This window comes from Megalops cyprinoides, chromosome 2 (genome assembly GCF_013368585.1).
Source record: "Megalops cyprinoides isolate fMegCyp1 chromosome 2, fMegCyp1.pri, whole genome shotgun sequence".
In the NCBI taxonomy this organism is placed as follows: domain Eukaryota; kingdom Metazoa; phylum Chordata; class Actinopteri; order Elopiformes; family Megalopidae; genus Megalops; species Megalops cyprinoides.
Genome location: NC_050584.1, coordinates 32,859,547 through 32,883,983, shown reverse-complemented (window position 1 = coordinate 32,883,983; position 24,437 = coordinate 32,859,547). Strand labels below are relative to the sequence as shown.

Here is a 24,437-nt window from a genome sequence, read left to right as displayed (position 1 = left end):
GGCTGAGGCACATTAAGGCAGGGTGGAGACTCACATCAGCATGGTGCACAGGTTGAAGAAGTGATTGTGCTCGGGGATCTCCACCATGACCACGCCCCTGGGGTATGGGTAGCCGCACACCTTCTTCCCCATTGGCCTCAGTCTGCTGGTTGGAGCACACCACTGCAAAGGGGACAGTGGTCTGCAGATGAAAGGACACGGGCCTCAGCGTTGTTATTGAGCCGCCGAGGTACCTGGTGCGGAGGTGGGGTACAATGCACACACGCGGCACATACCTTCAGAATACGGGTCTGGTCCTTGAAGTCCTCGTCCCTGTCAGGCTCCGCGTTGGGAAGGTGGTATATCTCGATGCCATGCTCTTCGATCTCGTCCAGGGTGTGTGACAGAGACAGAGCCGCAGAGTGATGTGAGCGCCTCGGTCGATATGCCCTGCTGGTGACAGGAGCAGTGAGTGAATCCACACAGCCATGTCTCCACAAGGTAGAGTGCAACAGAGCCATCTGCCACGGCTTCACACTAACGCCTCCGGCTGGAATCCTCGTTCTACACTTCAAATGCTTGCAGCTGTAATGTGTGGTGTGAAAACACAATATCTGACTCAAAACAAATCCCAGACCTTCAACAATAGCATCATTTAAAAAAACATTTAAAATCCTTTTATGCACATCCAATTTCTCTGCCCCCATGCTCTGCAAGTTTTACTTACACGCCTTTTGTATAAACCCTTTGCACAGGATCCAGTATACACAGTGACTGCCCTACAAACAATGATGCTGGGAGAGATGTTTATGTAAGGGGAACAGAGGGATCCATCAGACTGACGTACGGCGGGGAAGTGGGAGGAGGGGGGCGATCTTACCTTGCGCTTGAGTCTCAGGCTCCCTCAGTGTTAGGGTGTCGGCCTTGGTGATGACTGGGACCAGGCCGACCTTGTTGTGAAGGGCCTTCATGATCTGCACATCCATGGGCTCGAGGCTGCAGTGACAACACGCAACTTAGAGACAGACTGGGCATGGCACAGAAACAGCAGGCCCCTCAAATCTCTCATCCGCCACACATCCCACACACCCCACTCACCGGCTTATGACAAAGCTTTCATAAACACACAGGGGATATAATTGGCTGGCTATTTGAAGGGTTCTTAAAACAGACCTTCAGACAATCACACAGGATGGCGATGCAAGGTCACAGTATATGCAGCAGTCTAAACTCTATCTACATGTGTAATTCCAGCCATACAGTAGCAGGGAAGCAGTGCAAAGAGTGCATAGTTCTCTTCTCGCCCGTGCCCCAGTGGGGAGACGAAGTAGAAGCAGCAGTGCACGCGGCAATGTGCCCCCGATTCAGGCTACTCTCGTCATGAAGGTAGCGCTCAAACTAGTCGTCACTGTAGGGGATGATGGTGTTGAAGCCGTCGATGGCAAGAGCACGGTGAGGCCAGTGGCCGCGGGTGGATTGTGCGAGTAAGCCCAGTCCGCCCGGCTCTGCTCACTGATGACAAATCGCATGAGATTCTCAGGAGACAACACAGAGTCACGCTCTCAAGAATCTGATGTGACAAGGAATAACTACGCTGTGGGGATCAAATCGAGTGCACTGCCGCTTTAAGTGGGGAGATGCCACGTGAACCTCATCCTTCCAGCATTCCAGATGTTTCCTGGCGGAAGGGAACATTACCAGGCCAAGAATACAGAGAAGCAGCAGGAGATGCAGCAGGATATGAGCATGACCGAGGGGGCGCTACAGACAGAGAGCGACGCCTGGCATGTCTATCGAGAGGCACAGAGAGACGGGCGGGTGAGCCTGGTGGAGGTCACATGCTTTGTACTTCCTACAGCTCAGCTTGTCCCTGCCCTACACCAAACAGACCATGGCTGGACACTGCGGTAAGAAACCAGCTGCAGTAAGCTTGTTGCCAACGTATACCTTTGCTGCCTCAATTAGTAATGAATGACAATACACCATAGTCTTTTCTGAAGCTATTTCAACACACTCTTGTGGCTCAAGGAGTTTGGTTTGATTAGGTATTGAACTACACTGATTAAAATCACATTTGTCACACATTCAGAGCTGGGAGAGAATGTCCTGAGGCTGAGAACTTAGGTGACTGTCAATCAGTACATCTTCCATCTGAGCATCTTTTCTTCAATGATCAATACATCACAGAATGCTTCTGTTCAAATCTTCAGGAGATCAAACATCCCCAGTAACCTCATCTCCCCCAGTCCCCACTCCAATGAATAAATGAAGCTTCAGAGAGACTAGTTCAGGCTAGCCAAACCGTCCCACGCTAATATGGCTTCCAAATGTGAGCTTTCAATACCTCTCATTCAAGACCACTTTATTAGGGCTTGGAGAGAGCAGTGGATTTTGCCTCGAACCTCATTCGTGTGAGGTGGCACTTATGATTCCTCACAGTCCTGTTTGCCTCTTGCATAGCTAGACTGACACAAGACTCAGAGTGCAAAGACAAATAACTGAGCCCTAAGACAATGCAGAACCTCAAAAACAATCCGGAGACATATCCTCCACTGCACCCACCACGCATGTATACTTACAAATGTGAGATATTTTAAATGTAAATGTTATGGCAAGAACTCCACACAGCAGTGTTTGCCTTTATCGTGCTTGCCTCTTCCTTTTACAACTTTCACCACCCATTTTAAATGAAACAAGTCATTTATTATATGGCTTGTTTTTACATTTTTACACTGCATGTTTTAATAATTAAAAATTAGGGAGCTTTTTAATCATTTCAAGGGATCTATGCTGTCCATGAGACAGGAGAACACATTAACTTATCTGATGCTAAAGGGCTTAATGCTAACGTTCTGTTGTGAAGGCTTTGAGGGTGGCCTACCAGTCTTGGCTGTTGATGTTATCTCCGGACCCGGGTGTGACCACCACGGTGCGCCGCAGCTTCACCCCCCGCTCCTCAATCTCCACGGCGGAGGCCTCAATATGCACTGTGCACTCGATCTTCTCTGCAGAACACAACGGGACACCAGAAGCAGGATGTCACCAAGGCGCCACGCTCAGCACTCCTTCTATACTACAGCTGGCTCAGCGTCTTTTACCCACTCCTGTATTACCATTGTAATCCAATACCCAATAGCAACACCCTTCTGAAATTTATGTTTTATTAGACATGCCCTTTCAAATCTGTGTTATAAAGCCAGACTTACATGCATTAAAAAACTTAAAATTCGACATTTTTATGAGCAGTACTTAACCAAAGTAGGTATTACCTCAAACTCACCCCAGCACACTATTGTTGAATACAAGTAATGTGGGATTTCACAAATGTGTGTTTTCCTTCTCTGCTGAACACAGAGAAGGAAAACCCTTCTTCAATACTTGACATTCACTGTGGAAATGATTGATGCTAGCCTCATACACCACAGAAAATGTATTCTACACAGTAGTACAGGGCATCTGAGAGCCACTCATTTCAAAGCTATTCAAAAATGAACTCTCAATGGTCTCAAAAAATCGATTAAAAAGATATGGTAAATTCTGATAATAAGCTGATTCATCTCCAGGATGTTAGGAAAAAGGAGCCTGGAGTTATGGTCTGAATGGGTGTCTAGTTTAACATGTGCATCAGACTTTCTGTTTAAATATTTGCATGTGGCTGAAAACTGAAAAGCTCACAGAAAGTAACACTGTGCAGAATCACATTTTCCATCATGTATGAAATAATCAATTCTCAAGTGACAGTCAGATTATTAAGGACATTGTCACCACTGCTCAGTCAGCAGAAGACAGCCAGGTCAGTTTCGCTTAAGGCTTTTTAGCTCCTCTCCAACCCTCTTTAGCCACCATCCAGGACAGTGTTTTGAAGAGGTGAACTTGAAGCAATTACATAATTTGGCAGGACATCTGCCCACTGAACATGGCTATCTCAACAGTCCAATGTCTACAATTTGAGTGAATTTAAGTGCCATTATCATACACTGGGAACCTATGTAATAAAGTAAGAAACATGAGAGGCAATTATTTTTATTTGATTACAGAATAATCTGAATTTATTTGGACTAAACTCAAAGATGACATCACAGTCCACTTTTTGGTAGTGTTGTCGTTGCAGTGAGTGTCTTTATATTTCTTCTCTCAACTTGCAAATTAACAAAGGGAAACATCAACATTATTATTAAAGCTGACCATAACAGCAGGTCAAAGCACTTTCAGAAAGGTAAATTGTTTCAGACGTAACCAATGAGATTCACACAAAAGACACCTGACCTGTACATTCAGCAAGCATTACAAATTACAAAATTGGAACTACCACACAAAATTCTCCCTCTGACGTGTTACGCTCACATGTTTACAAAGAAGAAGCCATTAATTATATTACGGATTGGCACCCCATCAGCAGAAGCCACCAGCCAAACGTCACACTTTAAGTGCTAAATAAGAGTAGAACTTGGTTTGAGTTTGCCCAGTTGCCCTCTTCCCTCACAGCATGTTATGATACCATTTTCCCACATCCTCTTTTTGACAACGTACTGATCATCCCAGTAACTTTGGGCATCTTGACAATGGGTGCTACAGTTGAAACTGGAAGGACTATTTTCAATTTTTTAAGCCATTACTTAATTTGTGAAGGCCAGACTGCTCTCTTGACTTTAATAATACCAACGGCCACTCCTAATTCACTAATCCTCAGTTGCACTCCTGAAGGCAACACGGATTTGTGCAGCTTCTATGACGTTCGAGAGGCTTTTATCAACTTTCGGACATCTAATTTAGGAGTCTTTTTAAATCACGTTATTTTGATTAAATAATAGGTGCGGATTAGGTTGCCATCATTAAAGATCCAATGATACTAATAATCCCCAAATTTAAATATATGTATAATTTTCTGAAGGGTACGTCGTAGTGTACGTTTGTATCGAACACACGTATGTATGTAGTTCTATGTGCTAGTTATAGCCATATCGTGTAAGTTATCATGTATTGTGCGCATGTCAGCTGTGCCCTGTCTCATGCCACTTTATTACGCGTAGAACTCGCTCTTCGTAAGTTCCTCTGTGAGCGTTCACTGGGAAAATGCGTGTGCCTATAACCTCTCGACCTTTCCTGATGTGTGGTGAGTGTTCTGGCACAAAATGGCAGCCATACATCCCCGAAGGAGGTGCTATAAATTGGTGGTGACAATCCCCTCCCCTCGAAAGCACACTGCAAAGATCCTCGAAAGCTGCTAAATGCAATCCATTATTATTAGTAGTAAGTATTATGTGTTTTTAAAATTAAATTACCGCTTCCGTATAAAATATTAAAATGTAGATTAGCATATTCTAATTGAAACACTCTGAACTAAAAAAAAAAATCACATTTTATTCTGTTTATTAAATGGTCTGAAATTCGAAACAAAATATCAAATAGCTGACCAGACAAAATAATAGTAAAGTTAAGACTGCTAGCTGCTTAGCGAAACATTTTATTTCATTTGACGTTTGCATGCTTGTTAGCTAGCAAGCTTCCTATACTCATTAGTTCGACTAGGCAGGTAACGTTAGCTAATGTTAGCTGGCTGCAGTCAGACTTTACATTGGGAGATGGTTAGCTCTGTACATGTCAGTACCAGTAATATTACTAGCGAGCTAATGGTAACTGTTAGTCGGCTGCTGTTGTTACACCGCTAACTAGCTGACTACAAGTAATTACTTAACTATTAGATTAGCTTGACGGTTGATTTAACCTATCTTTAATATAACTAGCTATCGAACGGAATGAATGCAGTGTGATCCTGCCACTCGAGTTGGTTCTGCAGTTTATGACAATTCGCTAGTTAAGAGATATCTGAATACGATTGGCCTGCATGCAACTTCAGTATTACAGAAAAATACGAAGCCCTTACCTCAACCGATAAGTCCGTGTGAATACCTACAGGCTGAGGTTACAGACCTGGAGGAGAATTTTGTGTTGCTGAAATTAACCCCCAAAATTCCAGATTCCAGAGTACACAAACTGTTTCTTCAGACGTCGAGGTCGTTTCCTCCAAAAGCCCATAATGCAATACCTCTTATTTTGCCCCCAGTCCAGTTACAGAGATCCGTATTTGGTATGGGTTGAACAGCACGCATTAGACTGATATCAAAAAGCAGTGTATTTGACTGGCTATGCAGATATTAATCAATGGTTTTATTATAGTTACCCTTGTCTGTACATTTGTGTCCATAAAGGAAAGAAATGATCCACAGGACACAACTATCACATATATTTAGAATAAACTTCCATTGTACAGTAGTCGAAGCCCGGTGATTCTGAGGTGCAATACGTCCTCCTGGTGGCAAGTGTGTAAACTTCAATCTCATTTCGGGATTTAAAACTAGGGAGTTTTTTACATCAATATGCTGCAGGTGTAGATTCTCCTACCTTTACGTATATCAGTGTTCAGTTTGTTCAAGGAATCAGATGTCATTCAAGCGATTTAAGCATCAGCGAACCTGTGCCACATTAATTAAAAACAAAAACAAGTCCAAAGTTTTAACATCATTAGCTAGGTTATATCCATATACAACATAAACAGATGGTAACCAGTGGCTACTAATTTTAACTTGTAGCTTTAGCGAATTTTGGCTGTTTTTATGTTGGACTGTAATTTCCACGCGCTTGTAAATTTCCGTATTTTAATATTCACAATTACAATATGCACATAACTTTGTAGCACTAGCTGAAACATGTAGATGTTGCACATAGCATATACATGCCACAGTATTAACACAAGTTTTGCAGGACGGATAGGCTACTTTGAAACAATTACAGTTGGAAATGCCCATAGATGTTGGACAATGAGCCCGTGAAATTACAGATAAACTATAGAGTATTAGCTCTAGCTAGCTGCCAGAGATTAATTGCTTCTCTTTGGGACAGATTCAAATGAAAGTGACATGTTTGAAAAAGATGGCTAGGTAAAGTCACTTTGCACTATGCCGATTATCTTGGCTATCATGTTGACAGAAGCACAGGCAATACTCTCAGTTATGGCCGAACAAAGGAAAGCGGGACCTTAACCTTATACATTACTTCGATAACTTTGTACCATGTATGTACTAATTTAAGATTCATGATGTCGATGCTTGTATTTTACTTGTACATGGAAACTTGTGGTGATGTTTTACATTATTTCGTCAGAGTACTTATATATCCTGTCACTGTCGTAACGTGTTTTGTGTAATTAATATACAAATATTAAATAAAAGGTGACCTCATTCGGCCGCTGCAAATTATTTTGGTTATATAATACACCATTTTATGCATCATGTAGTTTTCAATAGAACGTGCTCTTCCCAAACCATTCCTTTTTTTCTTTAAGAAATATGTGATTAGTAAGCCTAGGCTCTGACGTGGCTGTATGCGATTGGAAGTTAAGCTGTGGTATAAATGTGACAGGCTTTTAGGCCGTCCGCTCACGGCTAGAGTGTTGCTAAAGGCTTCTGCACCATATCGGGCAGACAGGAACACTAACACAAGTAAGTAACAAAACATTCCAGAATATGTTATACAACAGTCCCAACTATAGCATTATAGAAGGTAACCTCTGTGTCGTAGTAATTGCAGGAAACTAAGGTTGTTTATAACTGCGAATACCTCTTTTGCTTGAGAGATCTTCACCGTGAAAAAATGTGCACAGTCTCGACTCCATGTCAATTTCTCCAGATTGTTTAGCCTTCCGTCCTACTGCCTACGTGGACTTTTCAAGAGAAATGTAGTACTTCTGATATGGATCAGGAAATATGAAAATGTTTTGTTCAGTCGAAGGTATGTCGTATCCTTCGGTGCTTTTCGGGAAAGTGGTTGTTAATTGGTATATGTCTTTGTATTCATATGTTTTAGCTAATCAAGTTTTCAAATGGAGTCGCATGAGAGAAGGCTAGTTAGCTACGTGTCACATCGGCGCACGCGCAAGACAAAGTTTATTCAACTTCATTGAAAGTTCTGTTTGATTTGTTGTGCTTCACAGTGCATATTTACGTTTTGTTACAGTTAAAGTGGTTTAACTGCAGATATCAGAATTGTAAAATTTACTCTATTATTCCCACAACAATGTCTTCTTGACTATTTTCTAGCTTACGTTGGATGTAGATATAGATCCTCGTTGTTATCAAATGGCCTGTTTGGTACTTTTCAATTGTATAGCCACCTATTACGGTTGTGGTTTTGATGTTTAGCTTGTTAGCCTCCAAGCTAACAGGCAAGCCTAATCATATCTATTCATTGGGACTTGATCCAAGTCACAGACGTTGCTTGCTAGCTAGATAGCTAGACCAGCTAGCAGTCAAGCCAGTACAGTACAACGAAAGGTCGGGTTATTTTGGCTTCGATACAGTGTAGTGAGTTGCAGATGTAGCTAACTGAGCTGGTCGAGCGTTTCTAGTGCCCACGTTAAGTTGTAAGACGCACTGATCTAACTTAATTCGGTGTGTACGACGTTTTTGCCTTGTCAGTAGGTAGCGACCTCCTGATGGATAACTTGTGGACAGATATTTAGCATTTTGGGGTATTCATGCTTACTGCTTCAGCTAACATTAGCTAACTACCCCTATAGTTTTTAGAGGCGGTGCTGCCTACTCTACAAAACCAAGTCTAGCTAACGTTATCCAAGTTGGCTAGCTTGCCATGTTCATAACGTTAGCTCACGCACTACGGTGTTGGCCGTTTTAAAGACAACTCGATAAATCATCAGTATGTTACCAAGTTCGCTAACGGTGGCGACCGTGACTTAAACAATGGCTTTAATTAATTAAAGGCTGCGTATTTACTGAATGTAGCTTATCAGGCCTGTAACGATGGCCATTCAGTTTACTACACTTTGCTTGACATGTGGGCTTTGAGCAATCATACTGCGGATGAAACTGAAAAGGGCGTGAACATCTATTCCGTATACACTGCTGAACACCCTTTCCAATAGTCAAAGCATCAAAGCACACATCGGGAACCATTCCTTCACCATTTCCTGCATGTGTTAATGTGCTACAGTGCTTTTCTGTCTCAAACCGGGGCAATGGTGAAAAGAAGTGTGTTTTTTTTCTGTAGATAAACAAAGGCCAGATGATGTCATAGGTCAGAATTTTCAGGCGTTAAAATGTATCCGTTGTGGTGTGAAGATTGCAACAGTGGATGCAGCAGTAGTTGTTAGTTTGGGCCCAGCCATTTAAACTCCAACTGCAGCTTGAACTGAGAATGGATACCTGTGAATAGAAGACTGGTGCTCCTGTATTTCAAATACATGTTTAGACTACTGTAGAATCGGTGGATAATCAAATGGCAACGTTAGTTGATTACCGAATGCAGACAGTTTGATGGCAAGATTTAACACTACAGCCTGCCCTGTATTCTATTATGAGAGGCCCAAATGTCGTCTGGCTGGGAGTAGAGGTTCCCTTTCCTGCAGTCACAGGTAAAGAGGCTAGATATGGGAGCTGAATTTGTTACAATATAGTCAGGATGAAGTGCACACTCATCTGTGAAATTGTAATGTAAGTGACTGCCTTGTAGTTTTAATTTGTATTACTGGCAGCAAATAGTTATGTGGTATTTACAAATTACAGTGCAAGTTATACCTTCCGGGAACATATGACTGAGATGTTATGCCAGATGTTATGCTGAGATTTTTTTTTGGTAAATGTTTCATCTTGACTTACTGGTTGCAGAATAACTAGCATTGTGTTGTAGCTTCTGAGTCATCCCTTGTTCTTGCAAATGGAATTCTCTGTCAGATGTGGTATGAATGTATTACTTATTTTGTACAAAGGTGTGGAAGGTCAGTTTTGTGCTTCTGTCATACAATTCCCCTCTGTAGCATTTTCATGGCTTGATGATACAGAACATTCACTATTTTGATGTGTGTGTTGTAGCAAGGGGTGGCAGAATTTTGTTTATTTTAATCACATATAAATAGATACTGACCATGGTAATCACAATGATTCTGTTGAATTCCATTGCCAAATGCTACTCTCTTGCAACTGTGTGGCCAGTGTCTGAAGTTGCGTGTAAAGCCTGGTAATTACTTCAGGTAAAATGTCGTCAGCAGTGCATGGCTGCAGATACAATGACTTCAGACTGCCTTCAGTTAGTCTTATGAGGGGGAATCAAATACTGGCAAATGATTCTGCAGCCAAATGAGATCTACGGTCCTATTTTAATTCATATCCAGAAGTCAAGATGAATGCGGGCTGGTTTTCACGCTACTGTCAAGCCCTGTTGTGATGGTGTGGACACTTTTTTTTTTTTTTTTTTTTTTTTGGTCAAAACCCAATCATTAAATACCTTATACTGAAGTTACATTTATAATCAAACTTGCAGGTATGTTTGTTGAAGGCCTTGTTAATGTGCTGCTGTAACTGGCTCGTTTTTGCTTTCTAGGCAAAAGCTGGCAGGCTGACACGAACGGACAGCTTTACAGGACGGATTATCTGGTAACTGACCATTTAGCTGGTAAGATCTACCGTTTGCTTTCTGCTGTACGAAGGCCCCTGTTCTAGCCCACAAACTTAAAAAAAAAAAAAAAAAAAGAAAATACTGGCATAATATTAAGTCCTTTCCGCCTTGTTTTATTCTGTGGACCATTTAAGGCCTGAAAGCCAGCTGCTTATGAAGGTCAGAGGGGACAGAAAAAATTGCAGCCTTGGGTTGGAAAGGTGGCACTTCATGTCAGGAGGGTGTGTCAAAAGGTTTTTGTTGAGTTTGAGCTCGCTGAAGGGGCTACAGAATTGTGCGCTCTGTTCTTGGCTGGGCCAGGAGATGTCTGCAGGCCTGCGGAGGAAGAGGCCCAGGAAAGGGGGCAAGGGCTGCTCTGTAAAGCCTGTGAAAGTACCTCTAGTCCACAGCGAAATCCCAGTACCTCTTTGCTGACTGGGATGCATGCCAGAGCTAACATGAGTAGTGTTGTTGTATCGGCATACATTGCTAATGAGCGTTTTAAAATTGATACCTCTCACAGCGCCATTACATGACTGTGATTGTTTATTTTATGCAGAGTAGCCCCCCCCCCCCCCCCCGAATATTAACATGCAAGTTGCCAAGCCATTCTAATGTGGAATATTTGAACTCTAATGTTGTTCACGGAGATGGTTTGAAAAGAGCTTGATTTCATCAGCTCTACAAGTGAATATTGGCGCTTAGTGAAGATGAAAGTTTACATGGTGTGCCTTGAAGACCTCACAATACTACAAAATTAACACGTTTGCAGCTGAAATCGGGCTCTAGTTAATGTGTGATGCAATAAAACTAATATCAGAATGATGTTATAACATACGTGAAACTGTATGCCTCTTTCCTGGGAAACGAGGAAAATAAAAGCAGCCTTTCTTAAGCTACAATGAATCTTCGTGCTGTGATGTGTTTATAATGTATCCATGGTGTGTGTGTGACTTTATATGATTAAGAAAAACATCAACATTGGCTAGCTGCCCTGTGCAAAAGTGATGTATATGTAGCAAAGATGGCTATATACATTTGCTGCTTAGCCTACCATACCCCCCCACAGAAATTAAATTGCCAAGCCCCATTTTTTTAACCACTTATGCATGACTGTCATGTGACAACTTAGATTCCATCCCCAGTGTCTCTCATGAATATTAGTACTTCATCATTAGAGGCTTTTAGTGGAATGTTTTTGAAGTTAAATATGGTGACATTTGGAAAACACTCTGTCCTTTTGAATTTAGTAGTTATTTCTGGTGTCTTTGCTGTACAAAGCAGCAAAACATGTTTGTGTATACACATATATATTAAAATGTATGCACACGTGCTGTCCTTTGTCCTCTGTATTGATGCAACAAACATGTACAGTCACACTGAACACTTCCTTTGATCTTCAACATCCTTTGAAGGTTATAGGATCTGTGAATAGTGGCACAGTACACTTTTGTAGACAACACTGTTTGTACAGTGATACAGAATTTCATTCAGCAACTGTTTGCCTTAAAATGCATGCTTTAACAAAGGTGGATGGGGGAGTGGCCTCGAACAAACTACAGCTAATTCAGTTTGTACTTCAGTTTTGACAGCTCTATACAGTTGAATTGATTGTAAAGGGGAGGGGAGGATATTTTTGGTTATTCCCCTAAATTGAAATGTGCTTCTCCACTAACAGTGGCACACTCGGACTCCGTGTAAAAGTGGGATTTCGACCATGAGCTCTGTCGCCGTACTTACGCAGGAAAGCTTCAATGAGCACCGCAGTGGCCTCTTGCCTGAGCAAGCTGGTGGTAAGTATTGACCTTGAGAGGAAAGGCCATTGTTCCATGCAGAGTTTCAGACAGGAAATGCAGGTTTTACATTCCCCTAACGCCAGCTTCACACTACATGATTTTAGCCATGATTTTCCATTCGCCGGCAGTTTTTGGAGATCGCTGACAAAAGCCTCAGATGTTCGCCCCAGGCGTTCGCTCGGGGCTCGCAAATTGGCTCTCGATCGCTCGTGTGAATTGTTCAAAGACACCATCCGAGAGACTCGCTGATGTCTCGCTGACGCCCAACAGATATCTAGCAGGCTAAATATCTGGACCTGTCGGGGAGCCCAAATCCTGTAGTGTGAAAAGTGTTGTGACTGGCAGCGAGTGCGGTGACGAGCTACACCCAATGAGAGCGCAAGACACGGGGTGAGGGGAAACCTGGGGGAAGAGTTGTACAACATCAACAAGCATGGCTACAACAGAAGTTCTGCGATCTGCTTGGATCCAAGAAATGGATGAAAATTTGGTTGAACTTTGGCAGGAGCACCAACGCCTTTTTGATGTGTGCAAAAATAACTTCCTGCAGTACTGTGAATATGAATTCAAGACTTAGCACTGTGACTCTTACATTACAATTTAATTACATAAACAATATCAATAATAGCAGTACCCTGTCAAAATACAAATATTGTGAGATGAGATTTTGGCCATATTGCTTACAGAGCATAATATCTTTGTCTACAGTAGCCATATTTGGAAGAAAAAAATCCCTGTCTTGCGCATAGTATCATGCCATTCCCCGTGTCATTTCTCTCGTGTGTTTTCATGCCAAAACGTAGTTTGGAGACCAGACAGACTCGTTGGAGATTCCTTCTGGTGAAAAATCTTGTAATGTGTGACCCCCCCCCTGTCGCTGATCAGTCATGTAGTGTGCAAACCACAACGACTTCAAGATTCCCGATTACAACAAGTTGTGTAGTGTGAACAGTACAGCAATCTGACGACTTTGAAAGTCATGTAGTGTGAACCTGGCCTAAGCCGTATTGGACAGAAACAGCAGCACAAAGCCCTGGCTTCCTTCAGCAGCTCTGTTTCCTTCACCTGCTTTCCATTAGCTGCCTCAGCTGGGCCGAGCAGTGCAGGTGACGAAGACGTACTGCCGACATACAAGGATGCATTCCCCCCTCTGCCTGAAAAGTCAGCTTCACCCGAGGGAGTGCAGGAATCGGCCAACGCCTGGACCTCCAAGATCCGGCCTCTTAAGTCGTCTGTCATCACCCAGGTCCGAGAATGCGATGAGATGGGCAGTGGTCTTAATGGTGTGTGCCTCTGCATTCAAACACAGTGAGTTGATCATCTTGGCTGTATCTTGGCATAGGTTTTCCATGTGCCTCTGGAGGAGCGAAAGTACAAGGACATCAACCAGTTTGGGGAAGGCGACCAGGCCAAGATCTGCGTTGACATCATGCATAAGACCGGGGCCCATTTGGAACTCTCCATGGCCAAGGACCAGGGCCTTTCCATCATGGTGTCTGGGAAGCTGGATGCAGTCATGAAGGCTCGCAAGGAGATTGTATCCCGACTGCAGACTCAGGTAAGCATGGTTAATTGGCTACTCAAACGATAATGTCCCGTGAGTTGCGCTGTGGCAAGTAAACAGCATTGAGTGATAAAGAGCCCACTTACCAACTAATCTAAAAAAAAAAAAAAAAAAAAAGGCTGGGATTTTAAAGACCATTTACTAGATTGCCATGTTCCCTTGCTGTATTAGCTTTTCCCCCTTTCTGTTGAAGGTGTGAGATTGAGTAAGCCCATTCTTCATTGTCCTTTTCTTGCTCTGTTGAAGTGGACACAATCTGTAACACTTTCAGGATTAGTTTGTGCTTGTTCTTTATTGCAAACCAGACACATCACTGGAGGGAAAGATGATCAGTGAAGATATTTAGCCCATTAGCTCTGTGTGGTGTCTGTCAGAACTGTGACCATTTCAGAAATCAAAATCTTTGTGTATATTCATGAAAGGGGCAGCAGTGGGGGTCTATTAGGCTAGATGTAGGGGTGACAGTGTAGCATAGTGGTGAAGGAGCAAGACTGGTAAGCAAAAGGTGCTGGTTTGATTCCCCACAGAGGCACTGCTGCTGTACTCTTGGGCAAGGTACTTAACCCACAGTTGCCTCAGTAAATATGTAGCTGTATAAATGGATAACATTATGTTTTTTTAAAAAAATAAGTGTAACTGATACAAGTCGCTCTGGGTAAGAGTGTAGGCTAAATGCCAGTAATGTAATGTTCAGGCTTTTTTTCTCCTCTGCTTCACAGGCCTCTGCCACTGTGGCCATCCCCAAGGAACACCATCGCTTTGTCATCGGCAAGAACGGGGAGAAGCTGCAGGAGCTGGAGCTGAAGACGGCCACCAAGATCCAAATCCCACGGCCTGATGACCCCAGCAACAACATCAAGATCTCTGGCACCAAGGAGGGACTAGAAAAGGCCAAGCACGAGATCCTGCTCATCTCTGCGGAGCAGGTGCCTGTCCTTCAGGAACATTTAAGCTCCTGAAACTTGAGCTTCAGGAAGACTTTACTTTTCCTTTATATTCAATGTGTTTGTGTGAATGATCACTCCTTTATTTTAGTGATGTGCTGGGAATTGGAGCTCAGGTGTTGAGTAGGACATTTGAAAGCTGATTTCAGTTTCTGTTGCTTTCATGGCTACATAAATTTCCCCTTGTGTTGAGGAAGAAAATTCTAAGAATTCACTCCTCCTCCTCCCCCCTCCTGCTCATCCTGTAGGACAAGCGTGCAGTGGAGCGGGTGAACATTGACAAGGTGTACCACCCATTCATCACCGGGGCCTTCAACAAGGTGGTGGGAGAGATGATGCAGGAGACAGGCGCACGCATCAATGTCCCGCCGCCCAGTGTCAACAAGACAGAGATCGTCATTACTGGGGAGAAAGAGCAGGTGGCCCTGGCCGTGAATATGATCAAGAAGATTTATGAAGAGAAGGTAAGTCCTCGTGGTCCACTGAACCACACAGGACATGTAAATCTGGATCTTTCCTTGATGTGACAGCTCTGTGACAGTGTCCACAATCACATTAGACTAAAAGTTCTTCACCAAACATTGAATGCTTAGGTCTTCTAAATATTTCCCTTTGTAATTAATCAGAAATGAGACCCTGACATGACAGCATTTGTGCATTTCCAAAAGGGGCTGTGTGATAGTGTGGCTGTTTGTGTAAAAGAATGCTCTAGACACTGTAATGTACTGCATTGCATTCAGCTGGAAGGTATCAGTTGGAATGCATTTAGCTGCTGCACATAACATAGCTTTGCGTGCATGTAGTTACTGAAATGCATGTGGCTAACTTGTATTACAAATATTTTTGTACTGACATGGATAATGATATTTTCCAGTGAGTAATTTGGCATTTTTGTACATTGACCAGCTTGAATGCGGATTTCCATAGGACTTTCTGCAATTCTGCAGTATTACTCTGAGGATCTGACTTACCTGTCCTGCTCTGTTCATTACAGAAGAAGAACGCCACTACCATTGCGGTGGAGGTTAAGAAATCTCAGCACAAGTATGTGATCGGCCCCAAGGGAAATACCCTGCAGGAGATCTTGGAGAAGACGGGCGTCTCGGTCGAGATCCCACCCCCTGACAGCAGCTCTGAAACCGTCATCCTCCGTGGAGAACCAGACAGGCTGGGCCAGGCACTCACTGAGGTTTATGCCAAGGTAATGACACTGACACCAATGATGCAGTTTGACCACCCCAGGGTACGTTGCTCGTTTAGTTTGCTCAGTGTGGTCAATTTTAACCCTTGTGCCTTGGCAGGCCAACAGCTATACTGTGTCCTCCGTGTCTGCTCCATCCTGGCTTCACCGCTTCATCATTGGCAAGAAGGGGCAGAATCTGGCAAAAATCACCCAGCAAATGCCCAAGGTTTGTTTGATCTGCTGTTTCTTGCCTCATCTATGTCTGCGAGCTTGAGTGGAGAGACTGCTTTCAGCTGTCTGACTCTTTGCAGGTGCACATTGAGTTCACTGAGGGGGAGGATAAAATCACCCTGGAGGGACCCACCAAGGACATGCAGTTGGTGCAGAGCCAGATTGAAGCCATTGTCACAGACCTGGTGCGTACTATGGTTTGTGTGAGGAAACTCCAATCCAGTTTCAACACTAGCACATGGTCTTGTGCTGCAATATGCTATGCTGCAAAAGTCCTGCACAGGCAATTTTACCAAAGGATTTTGAGTAGTTTTAGTGCATTCCAATCAAACTCATGAAGTAAGCCACTTTGTGGGGTTTTATTTGCAAAAATTCCAAGGTGCACTGACAGATCACATTTCTTCTGACAGGTTAGCCGAATGGATTATACCGAGATCAGTGTAGATCCCAAGTTCCACAGACACCTGATTGGGAAAGGCGGTGCCAACAGTAAGTACTTGCTGTTTCTCCTCTTTGACGTGATTATGAAAATCTCTGCTGTGCTCCATCCGGCCATCCTTTCATGCTGCATCAGTGGTCAGGACTGAGAGGAATCTAAAGCGTAGAAATTGTAGAATGTAGAGGCTGAATAATGGTCTGAAGCTTTCTCACCTTTTCCCCACTCCTTCCTTTCTCCAGTTAACCGCATTAAAGACCAGCACAAGGTGTCAGTCCGCATTCCCCCCGATCACGAGAAGAGCAACCTGATCCGTATCGAGGGGGACCCCCAGGGTGTGCAAGAAGCCAAGAAGGAACTGCTGGAGCTGGCGTCACGCATGGTGAGGGTTCCTGCCACTTCAACGTGTCAGTGCCCAATCTCAGTGGGACACGGACAAACCCAGCGGAAGGTCTGTGGACATGGGGCTTAGAGCATTTCGTGCAGCTTTTGATCTTTACCTTTTGCAGGAGAACGAGCGTACAAAGGACATGATTATTGAACAGCGTTTTCACCGAGCCATTATTGGGCAGAAGGGGGAGAAGATTAAGGAAGTCCGGGACAAGTTCCCCGAGGTAATGCGAGATTGCTTGTGCAACAAAGATTTAGCTTTGCCACTGATCTGGTTTTGTGCTCTATGATCTGATTTAGCATATACTGAATTGTTAAGGTTCTGAAGCATTTCCTCTGGAACTTCCATCAGACTAACGCTGTCATTTCCACCTTGTCAAGGTCATCATTAACTTCCCTGACCCAGCACAGAAGAGCGACATTGTCCAGCTTCGTGGGCCCCGGACTGAAGTGGAGAAATGTTCAAAATTCATGCAGAAGATGGTGGCTGAAATGGTAGGGCTAATGAACAGTGTTTCATTTCAGTTCCTCAGCTTTGAGCATTCCTAGAAACTGATTGTTATTCAGTTATATTGAGTCTAACACTTGGATGTTATCTTTTGAGGTGGAGAACAGCTATTCCGTTTCAGTCCCCATCTTCAAACAGTTCCACAAGAACATAATTGGAAAAGGAGGAGCAAATATCAAGAAAGTAAGAAGAATGGAAAATCTCAAACATGCGTTAGTGAATGAGATCTGGACTGCTCATTTCTCACTTCTCTTTCTGCTCAGATTCGTGAGGAGACGAACACTAAGATTGACCTGCCTGCAGAAAATAGTAATTCTGAGATGATAGTCATAACTGGGAAGAAGGCCAACTGTGATGCTGCAAGGAACCGCATCTTGGCCATTCAGAAAGAGTTGGTGAGTGCAGCTTTGGCTCCTAGCTTTGCTTATAAGTTGCTTATCAATAGTCATGTGTATTGTCCTACATCATGGCAACATTCAGTATCATCCAGTCTGTTTACACTAGACAATGGTGATGTAGTAGATGATATTATATGCGTAGACCCCTTTGTTTTATTAGAAATGGAAACTGATGTGGTTTTTCATTCAGTTGTTAACTTTGAATGTGAATTACACAATGCTGTAATTGGAAACCACTTTTCCGGTTTTCAGTATGTAATCATGATGGAGATCTGTACAAATGTACCCTCTCCACCCTCTCCAGGCGAACATCACTGAGATGGAGGTGTCCATTCCCTCCAAGCTGCACAACTCCCTGATTGGCTCCAAGGGCCGATTTGTGCGCTCCATCATGGAGGAGTGTGGCGGTGTGCACATCCACTTCCCCACCGAAGGCTCCGGTATCGACATGGTGACAATCCGTGGACCAGCAGAAGACGTTGAGAAAGCCCGTCGCCAGCTGCTTTCACTGGCCGAGGAGAAGGTGAGAGCCTGTATGGGACAACTTTGCTGGCAAGGGGGAGGGTTTCCATTTTTGTCCTTTCATGTACTCACCATGCCCCTTACTCCCCAGCAAACCAAGAGCCACACTGTGGAGCTGCGAGCCAAGCCGGAATACCACAAGTTCCTTATCGGAAAGGGTGGCGGCAACATCAGGAAGGTGCGAGACAGCACTGGCGCGAGGATCATCTTCCCCACGGCAGAGGACAAGGACCAGGAGCTCATCACAGTGGTGGGCACAGAGGACGCTGTGCGGGAGGCCCAGAAGGAGTTGGAAGAGCTCATCAAGAGCCTGGTAATGTGCTTCACTGTTCAAAACATTACATTACGTCAATTAGCAAATGCTTTTAGCCAGAGTGACTTCCAAATAGGCACATCACAAAGCTGAGTAGCTGTAGTACTTTTTGAAAAGAGGTTAGTAAAATGCTGAGTTAAGTGCTAAACTTTAATAGAAAATGGGGATAGACAGGATAGATGTAGAGGAAGATAGACTACAGACAGCCTGAAGAGTTGTTTTCAGCTTTTTCTTGAAGGCACCCAGGGAGTCTGTTCTACGAAGATAGATAAATGCCTTTTACATTCCTGAATCAGATCAGTCGATTCCTGACAAGTGTCCTGGGTAGAGTGGTCTGATCCCTTTAATGGCATTTTGGTGCATAGCTGTAGTTAGTGACGTGCAGATACATGGGCTGATATGAAGCCTGAGGGAATTGGAGGCATTCAATTACTAGCCCCCTCCTGAGAGTGAAAGTTAGCAGATATATTCTGTTAATGCATTCTGGGCCAGAGGTAACCCCCAGAACTTCAGAAAAGGCCTGAAAGGCTGCCAACACAGGAAAATCAATTAATGAAGGTTGCTGATCCAAGTGGCCCCTGTTACTGTTCCTTTTTAATATTAAAATTTGGAAAAATTCACATTCTATTCCTTTTAAAAACCTAATTGATGACATCAGGGTGTCTTTGTCTTTGATAGGGATCTTTTTGATTAGTGTGTAATGTTTCCACCTCCTGCTCTGATTTGTTGTAGGATAACATCGTGGAGGACTTCATGATTGTGGACCCTAAGCACCACCGCTATTTTGTGGCCCGCCGTGGCCAGGTGCTGAGGGACATCGCTGATGAGTATGGCGGTGTGATGGTGAGCTTCCCTCGCACCGGATCGCAGAGCGATAAGGTCACTCTGAAGGGGGCCAAAGACTGCGTGGAAGCCGCCAAGAAGCGAATGCAGGAGATCATCGAGGACCTGGTGAGTCAGACCAGAATGAAGGAACTGACTGGGTTTGGGTCATTCTCTGCTCTGTGCTGTGGCATTGTGTGAAAGGGCAAGCTCCAAGTGTGACTGTGGCCATTCTTTTTTTTTCCACAGGATGCTCAGGAGACTATGGAGTGTGTAATTCCTCAGAAGTTCCACCGATCCATCATGGGTCCCAAAGGGTCTCGGATCCAGCAGATCACCCGAGATCACAATGTACAGATAAAGTTCCCTGAGCGGGAGGACCCCCAAGGTGAGGGCTCCAGTCTGCCAGTGCTGTTGAACTTTTTATGTTGCCCAGTCTGTCTTAACGTGCATTTACTTCACAACCATTTACATTTTGTCATTTGGTAAGCACACTTGGCATCCTTGCGGTTGAATCCGTGTACTTGGAGCTGTTGAGGGCTACTCTGTATAGCTCTCGCTCTACAAACTAGCTTTTTTAGTTTCATTGTGCAATTTTTCATTCACTTTTTATTAAAATTAAATTCATTGCATTTCTGTGAGGTGTTCTATGCCAGTTAACTTCAAGAGGGCTTTATACATTTGTTTTAACCTGTGTATTTCAAGAAACTGGAGAATGAAGTTAAAACAACGAACACTTGAACAGCAAATCATGTTACTTATGGCCTGGTCATCTGGTCCAATGTCTCTCAGCACCCCCTGTGGAGGCCCCTGTCCAGGAGAATGGAGAAGCAGATGGGGATGTCAAGGAACCGCTGGACCCCACTGTCCCAAAAAAGTGCGACGTGATTGTGGTCTCCGGGCGCAAGGAAAGGTGTGAAGCTGCCATCGAGGCTCTCAAGGTTTGTCATTGTCTCATGAAGGTTCAGTTTCCTTATTGCATCACTTGTCTTAATGTAATGAACACTATGTTGTGTCCTCTTTCTGTGACACCCCCTGATTGCCTTTAGTCATTTTTTTCTTGTTTCACTGAATAGGCTTTGGTTCCTGTGACTATAGAGGTGGAAGTGCCGTTTGAGCTTCACCGCTACATTATTGGCCAGAAGGGAGTTGGAATTCGGAAGATGATGGATGAGTATGAGGTACATCTTCATTGTAATCGTCTTAAACTGAGTTAAGTAATGTCATTTGTCCTCAACGGAAGACTTTTAGGGTAGTGGTGGTATCATTCAGTTGTATTAGGAACATACTCTTTGCTTATGGGTAAACTTGACAATCTTGATGCTGCTGATCTTGATTGATTAAAATAGAGTAGAGATATCACCTAATACACTTTTCACAGTACAGCCACTTGAAACAGGTTCAAACTGAGCCTGTCCCAACCCATCCAAAAATGCAGAAGTAGTTGTGAATGCTTGCCAAACCAAGGTGAAGATGAACTTCATAGTTGTGCACATACATGACACAGCCATGTATATCAGAACAAAAAAATGTTGTCTGTTGCCAATAACTGAACATCAGGTTCTAGAAGCCTCTTTACTGACTTCCTCTTCCAACTTAACTACATGATGATGAAAAGGTGGTTGCTTGTTAGCTTAATACTGTTGGATAAAATGACCAAGCATGTCTCAGCTGTGTAAGGGCAAAGATCAAGACCGTATTACTGGGACTCGTCCCTAACCAGATCATATTCCTCTGGGGGAAGGGGGTGTAATTATCCTTTCATTGGCGTCTCTCACTCAGGTTAATATTCAAGTGCCTGCTCCTGAGCTGCAGTCGGATGTCATTTTCATCACTGGCTTGGCCAATCACCTGGACCGCGCCAAAGAAGGCCTCCTGGAGCGTGTCAAAGAGCTGCAGGCTGAGCAGGAGGACCGTGTGAGTGTGCAGTCTGTCCCACCCGCGAGGGCAGAGCTGGGCTTTGTGTTACCCACGGTGCCTTTAACCTGTAATGACCACCTCCATGTTTCTTTCAGGCTCTCAGGAGCTTTAAGCTGACCATCACTGTGGACCCCAAGTATCACCCCAAGATCATTGGGCGCAAGGGCGCCATTATCACCCAGATCCGCAACGAACACGATGTCAATATCCAGTTCCCCGAGAAGAACGATGAAAATCAGGTAGAGAACTCGAAGTCCATTTAATTCCATTATTCCTTTTTGTTGCTGATCAGCTTCTCTTAATCGGGAAGAGCACTGAAGTGCATTCTGCTGATCCTTTGTAGGACCAAATCACCATCACTGGGTATGAGCAAAACACCACAGCTGCCCGGGATGCCATCCAAGCCATTGTGGATGAGCTGGAGGAGATGATCTCCGAGGACATCACCCTTGACAGCAGAGTCCATGCCCGCATCATCGGGGCTCGTGGCAAGGGCATCCGCAAGATCATGGACGAGTTCAAGGTAAGGCTGGCATTTAGCAAAGAATACTTCTACAGCATCTCGTGAGTAATTCATCTTGTGGTTTTTCAGGCATAGCCTGTTTCAGTGCAAATAGTAATGTACAGATTTACCTCATGCCATTTCAACACCTCAGATTCTTAGTCTGTGTTTAATCTGCACTCAGTTGAGGTTGCAGCTCACCGCTGACCCTTCCTCTTATCTGCAGGTTGATTTGAGATTCCCCCAGAGCGGTGCTGCAGACCCCAACCTTGTGACTGTGACAGGGCGTCCTGAGCTTGTGGATGAAGCTATTGATCACCTCTTGAACCTGGAAGAGGAATATGTAAGTAATATTGCAGTACTGTGAAGTCTGTCATTAGAAGTAGACTGTGCACTGAAAATAACTCTAAATGCACTTTAACCAAGCCTCATGTATATTGCCTGTAATAAATTGTAACTGCATGTTACCTGACTGGTGATGTCCTTGAGATGGATTTGGTAGTTTTCTGTTAAGATTGGCTCTTCCATTTGATTCAAAGCAGCACTTTAGCTCCCTCAGTTAAAATGGTATGCTGGACTGTTTTAGATGGCAGACGTCGTTGAAAATGAGTCCAAGCAGGCCTACATGAAGCCTCGTGGTGGGGCGGCTGCAATGGAGGAGCCCCGAGGTCCTTCCAAGGGCTTTGTGGTGCGAGAGGCACCTTGGACCACTGGCAGTGAGAAGGTAAGGAGCTGGATGCCCATATCAGTGCTGTGTGGAATGCCATGATTTATCAACTTTTATTTCATATAGCTGCCTTTGCAATAAAATTTGTCAGGTTTTAAATTCTGCATGTTAACCAGTTGATATAAAAGAATGCCTTTTGGGGGGGGGGGGGGGTAAAAGCTATTACTGTAAACCTATTTTGTGCTGTTTTCTAGGCCCCTGATATGAGCAGCTCTGAAGACTTCCCCAGTTTTGGAGCCCCTGTAGCTGCCAAGGCCTCCCCATGGGGCCCCAAGCGTTTCTAAGCATGCTGCTAAAGATGGGCATTCATACCTCCCTACCTTACCCTTTTCACTTCTCCAACCCATGCTGGCCACTGATGCTGATGCCCAACCCCCGCCCCCCTTAGGTTCTGCTGTAAACCATCAGTTGTAGCTAAGGGAACCATTTATAACCCCACCCCACTCCCCAGGAAGTTTAAGTGGTCTTGAATGAGAGCCTTGTTGAACGGTTTAATTGGTCCACATTTCAATTCTTTTGTGAAAATATGGCTTTTTAGTACTGGAAATATTTCATACTTTGCTTTCTATCTAGGATAGGTGGTCTGCCTTTTGTGACCTGAAGTTTGAAATGCTTTCAGGAAACTGCTGTGTATTTGGCTCAATTCAGAAATGTTTTTTTTTTTTTTTTTTTTTTTTTCTTTTTTCTTTTTTTTTGGCAAGACACTGCCCTCTTTGTGTCTGACCAGGATATTGCTAGGTTGTTGGGAGGAGGTCCATATCAGGTAGAAATGGTGATGTTACATCAGTGTTGTCAGACTTCCTTTATCGTGATTTGAAATTGTGCTGTGTTTTACAATGGTAAAACTGCTTTTTAATCCAAAGCTGGTGTTGAGAGGATTGAACAAAACTGTCAGGGTTGAATGAACAGCCCCTCTGAGTTGCCTTGGAAACAGATTGCGTTACCTCTGATATGAGAAGAAACTTGGCCTTCATTTTCCATTTTTTGTGATCAAAGTAAATTTGACCAGCTTTTTCAGCAAGTCCTACTGTAGCCATAGAATCTGCAGCCATTCAGAAGTTTACAGAGCTGGGGTATTTGACTTTTACTAGTCTTCCTCTGGCACACTGTCTTAAAAGTAGATCTTAGATTTGTGAATGGGCAAGATGGTGCAATCTGTTCTATGCAGCTTTAGGTTCCAAAAAAGGTTTAGAAGCTGAACTTGTCATACACTACAGGACAGCATTTCAAAGTATTATGCTTTGAAGCTTTAACTTCATCTCTGATGCTAGAGACCCACAGCAAGGGGCCAATTGCACCAGTTAATAAGTTTAGACTAGTAGGTCAAACTTACGAACAGTGGCTTTGCTTCACTTCAGTTAATTTGTCTTAATTCAAAAACTTCTGCTAAGGTTGGGTGGAAATTGGCCCCAGAGTATCTCCTCTACACTAGCTTCACAAATGCCTTGATGTTTGTTTCAGCTCCAAAAACTCTTTGGTTTGCTCATTTGCTCCCAATTGTCCAGTTTATGCCAGTGAGCAGCCTAGTGATGTCATGCACCTCTCACCCTTGCTACTGGGTCAGTGTCCACTCCTTTTTCTTGTCTTCCAGTTCCAGGGCAGATTCTTCTGTTTCCATGGCAACAGCCCTCTTATCAGCCTTAAAACAAGATTATGCAAAAACCTTACAAAAAAGTGAAATTATATGGATAACACTGGAATTTTAAATGTCCAACAATAAAATGGGATAAAAATGGTTACTTGTCTTGTGTGTTTT

At 43.7% G+C, this 24,437-nt stretch overlaps 2 protein-coding genes across 2 annotated transcripts; one reads left to right on the top strand and one right to left on the bottom strand.

Moving 5' to 3' along the window:
- Window positions 1–379: 379 nt before the first annotated feature.
- LOC118773215 (septin-2-like) lies at window positions 380–6,447 on the bottom strand (the record flags this gene model as incomplete). The annotated part of the gene is made up of 4 exons (XM_036522054.1): window positions 6,382–6,447; window positions 2,861–2,984; window positions 860–975; window positions 380–429 (listed from the first exon to the last, which is right to left on the bottom strand). Coding segments are annotated over exons 1-4 (336 nt in total), but the record flags the coding sequence as incomplete, so codon positions are not given.
- Window positions 6,448–7,408: 961 nt separating this feature from the next.
- hdlbpa (high density lipoprotein binding protein a) lies at window positions 7,409–24,416 on the top strand. The gene is made up of 28 exons (XM_036521162.1): window positions 7,409–7,478; window positions 10,372–10,443; window positions 12,104–12,218; window positions 13,301–13,467; window positions 13,564–13,779; window positions 14,505–14,711; window positions 14,978–15,193; window positions 15,724–15,930; window positions 16,031–16,138; window positions 16,224–16,328; window positions 16,554–16,632; window positions 16,822–16,961; window positions 17,089–17,193; window positions 17,351–17,464; window positions 17,574–17,660; window positions 17,741–17,872; window positions 18,180–18,398; window positions 18,489–18,710; window positions 19,443–19,661; window positions 19,782–19,920; window positions 20,325–20,473; window positions 20,609–20,713; window positions 21,315–21,449; window positions 21,548–21,691; window positions 21,796–21,975; window positions 22,181–22,297; window positions 22,541–22,678; window positions 22,876–24,416. The coding sequence occupies exons 3-28, from the start codon at window positions 12,143–12,145 to the stop codon at window positions 22,963–22,965; spliced, it is 3,816 nt and encodes a 1,271-aa protein (XP_036377055.1). The 5' UTR covers window positions 7,409–7,478; window positions 10,372–10,443; window positions 12,104–12,142; the 3' UTR covers window positions 22,966–24,416.
- Window positions 24,417–24,437: the final 21 nt, after the last annotated feature.

Bases quoted from the DNA above. Each gene is read 5' to 3' on its own strand.
- hdlbpa (XM_036521162.1), top strand. From the start codon at position 12,143: ATGAGCTCTGTCGCCGTACTTACGCAGGAAAGCTTCAATGAGCACCGC. The intron at 15,194-15,723 runs GTAAGTCCTCGT...TGTTCATTACAG, and splicing joins AGAAGATTTATGAAGAGAAG to AAGAAGAACGCCACTACCAT. The intron at 18,711-19,442 runs GTAATGTGCTTC...GATTTGTTGTAG, and splicing joins AAGAGCTCATCAAGAGCCTG to GATAACATCGTGGAGGACTT.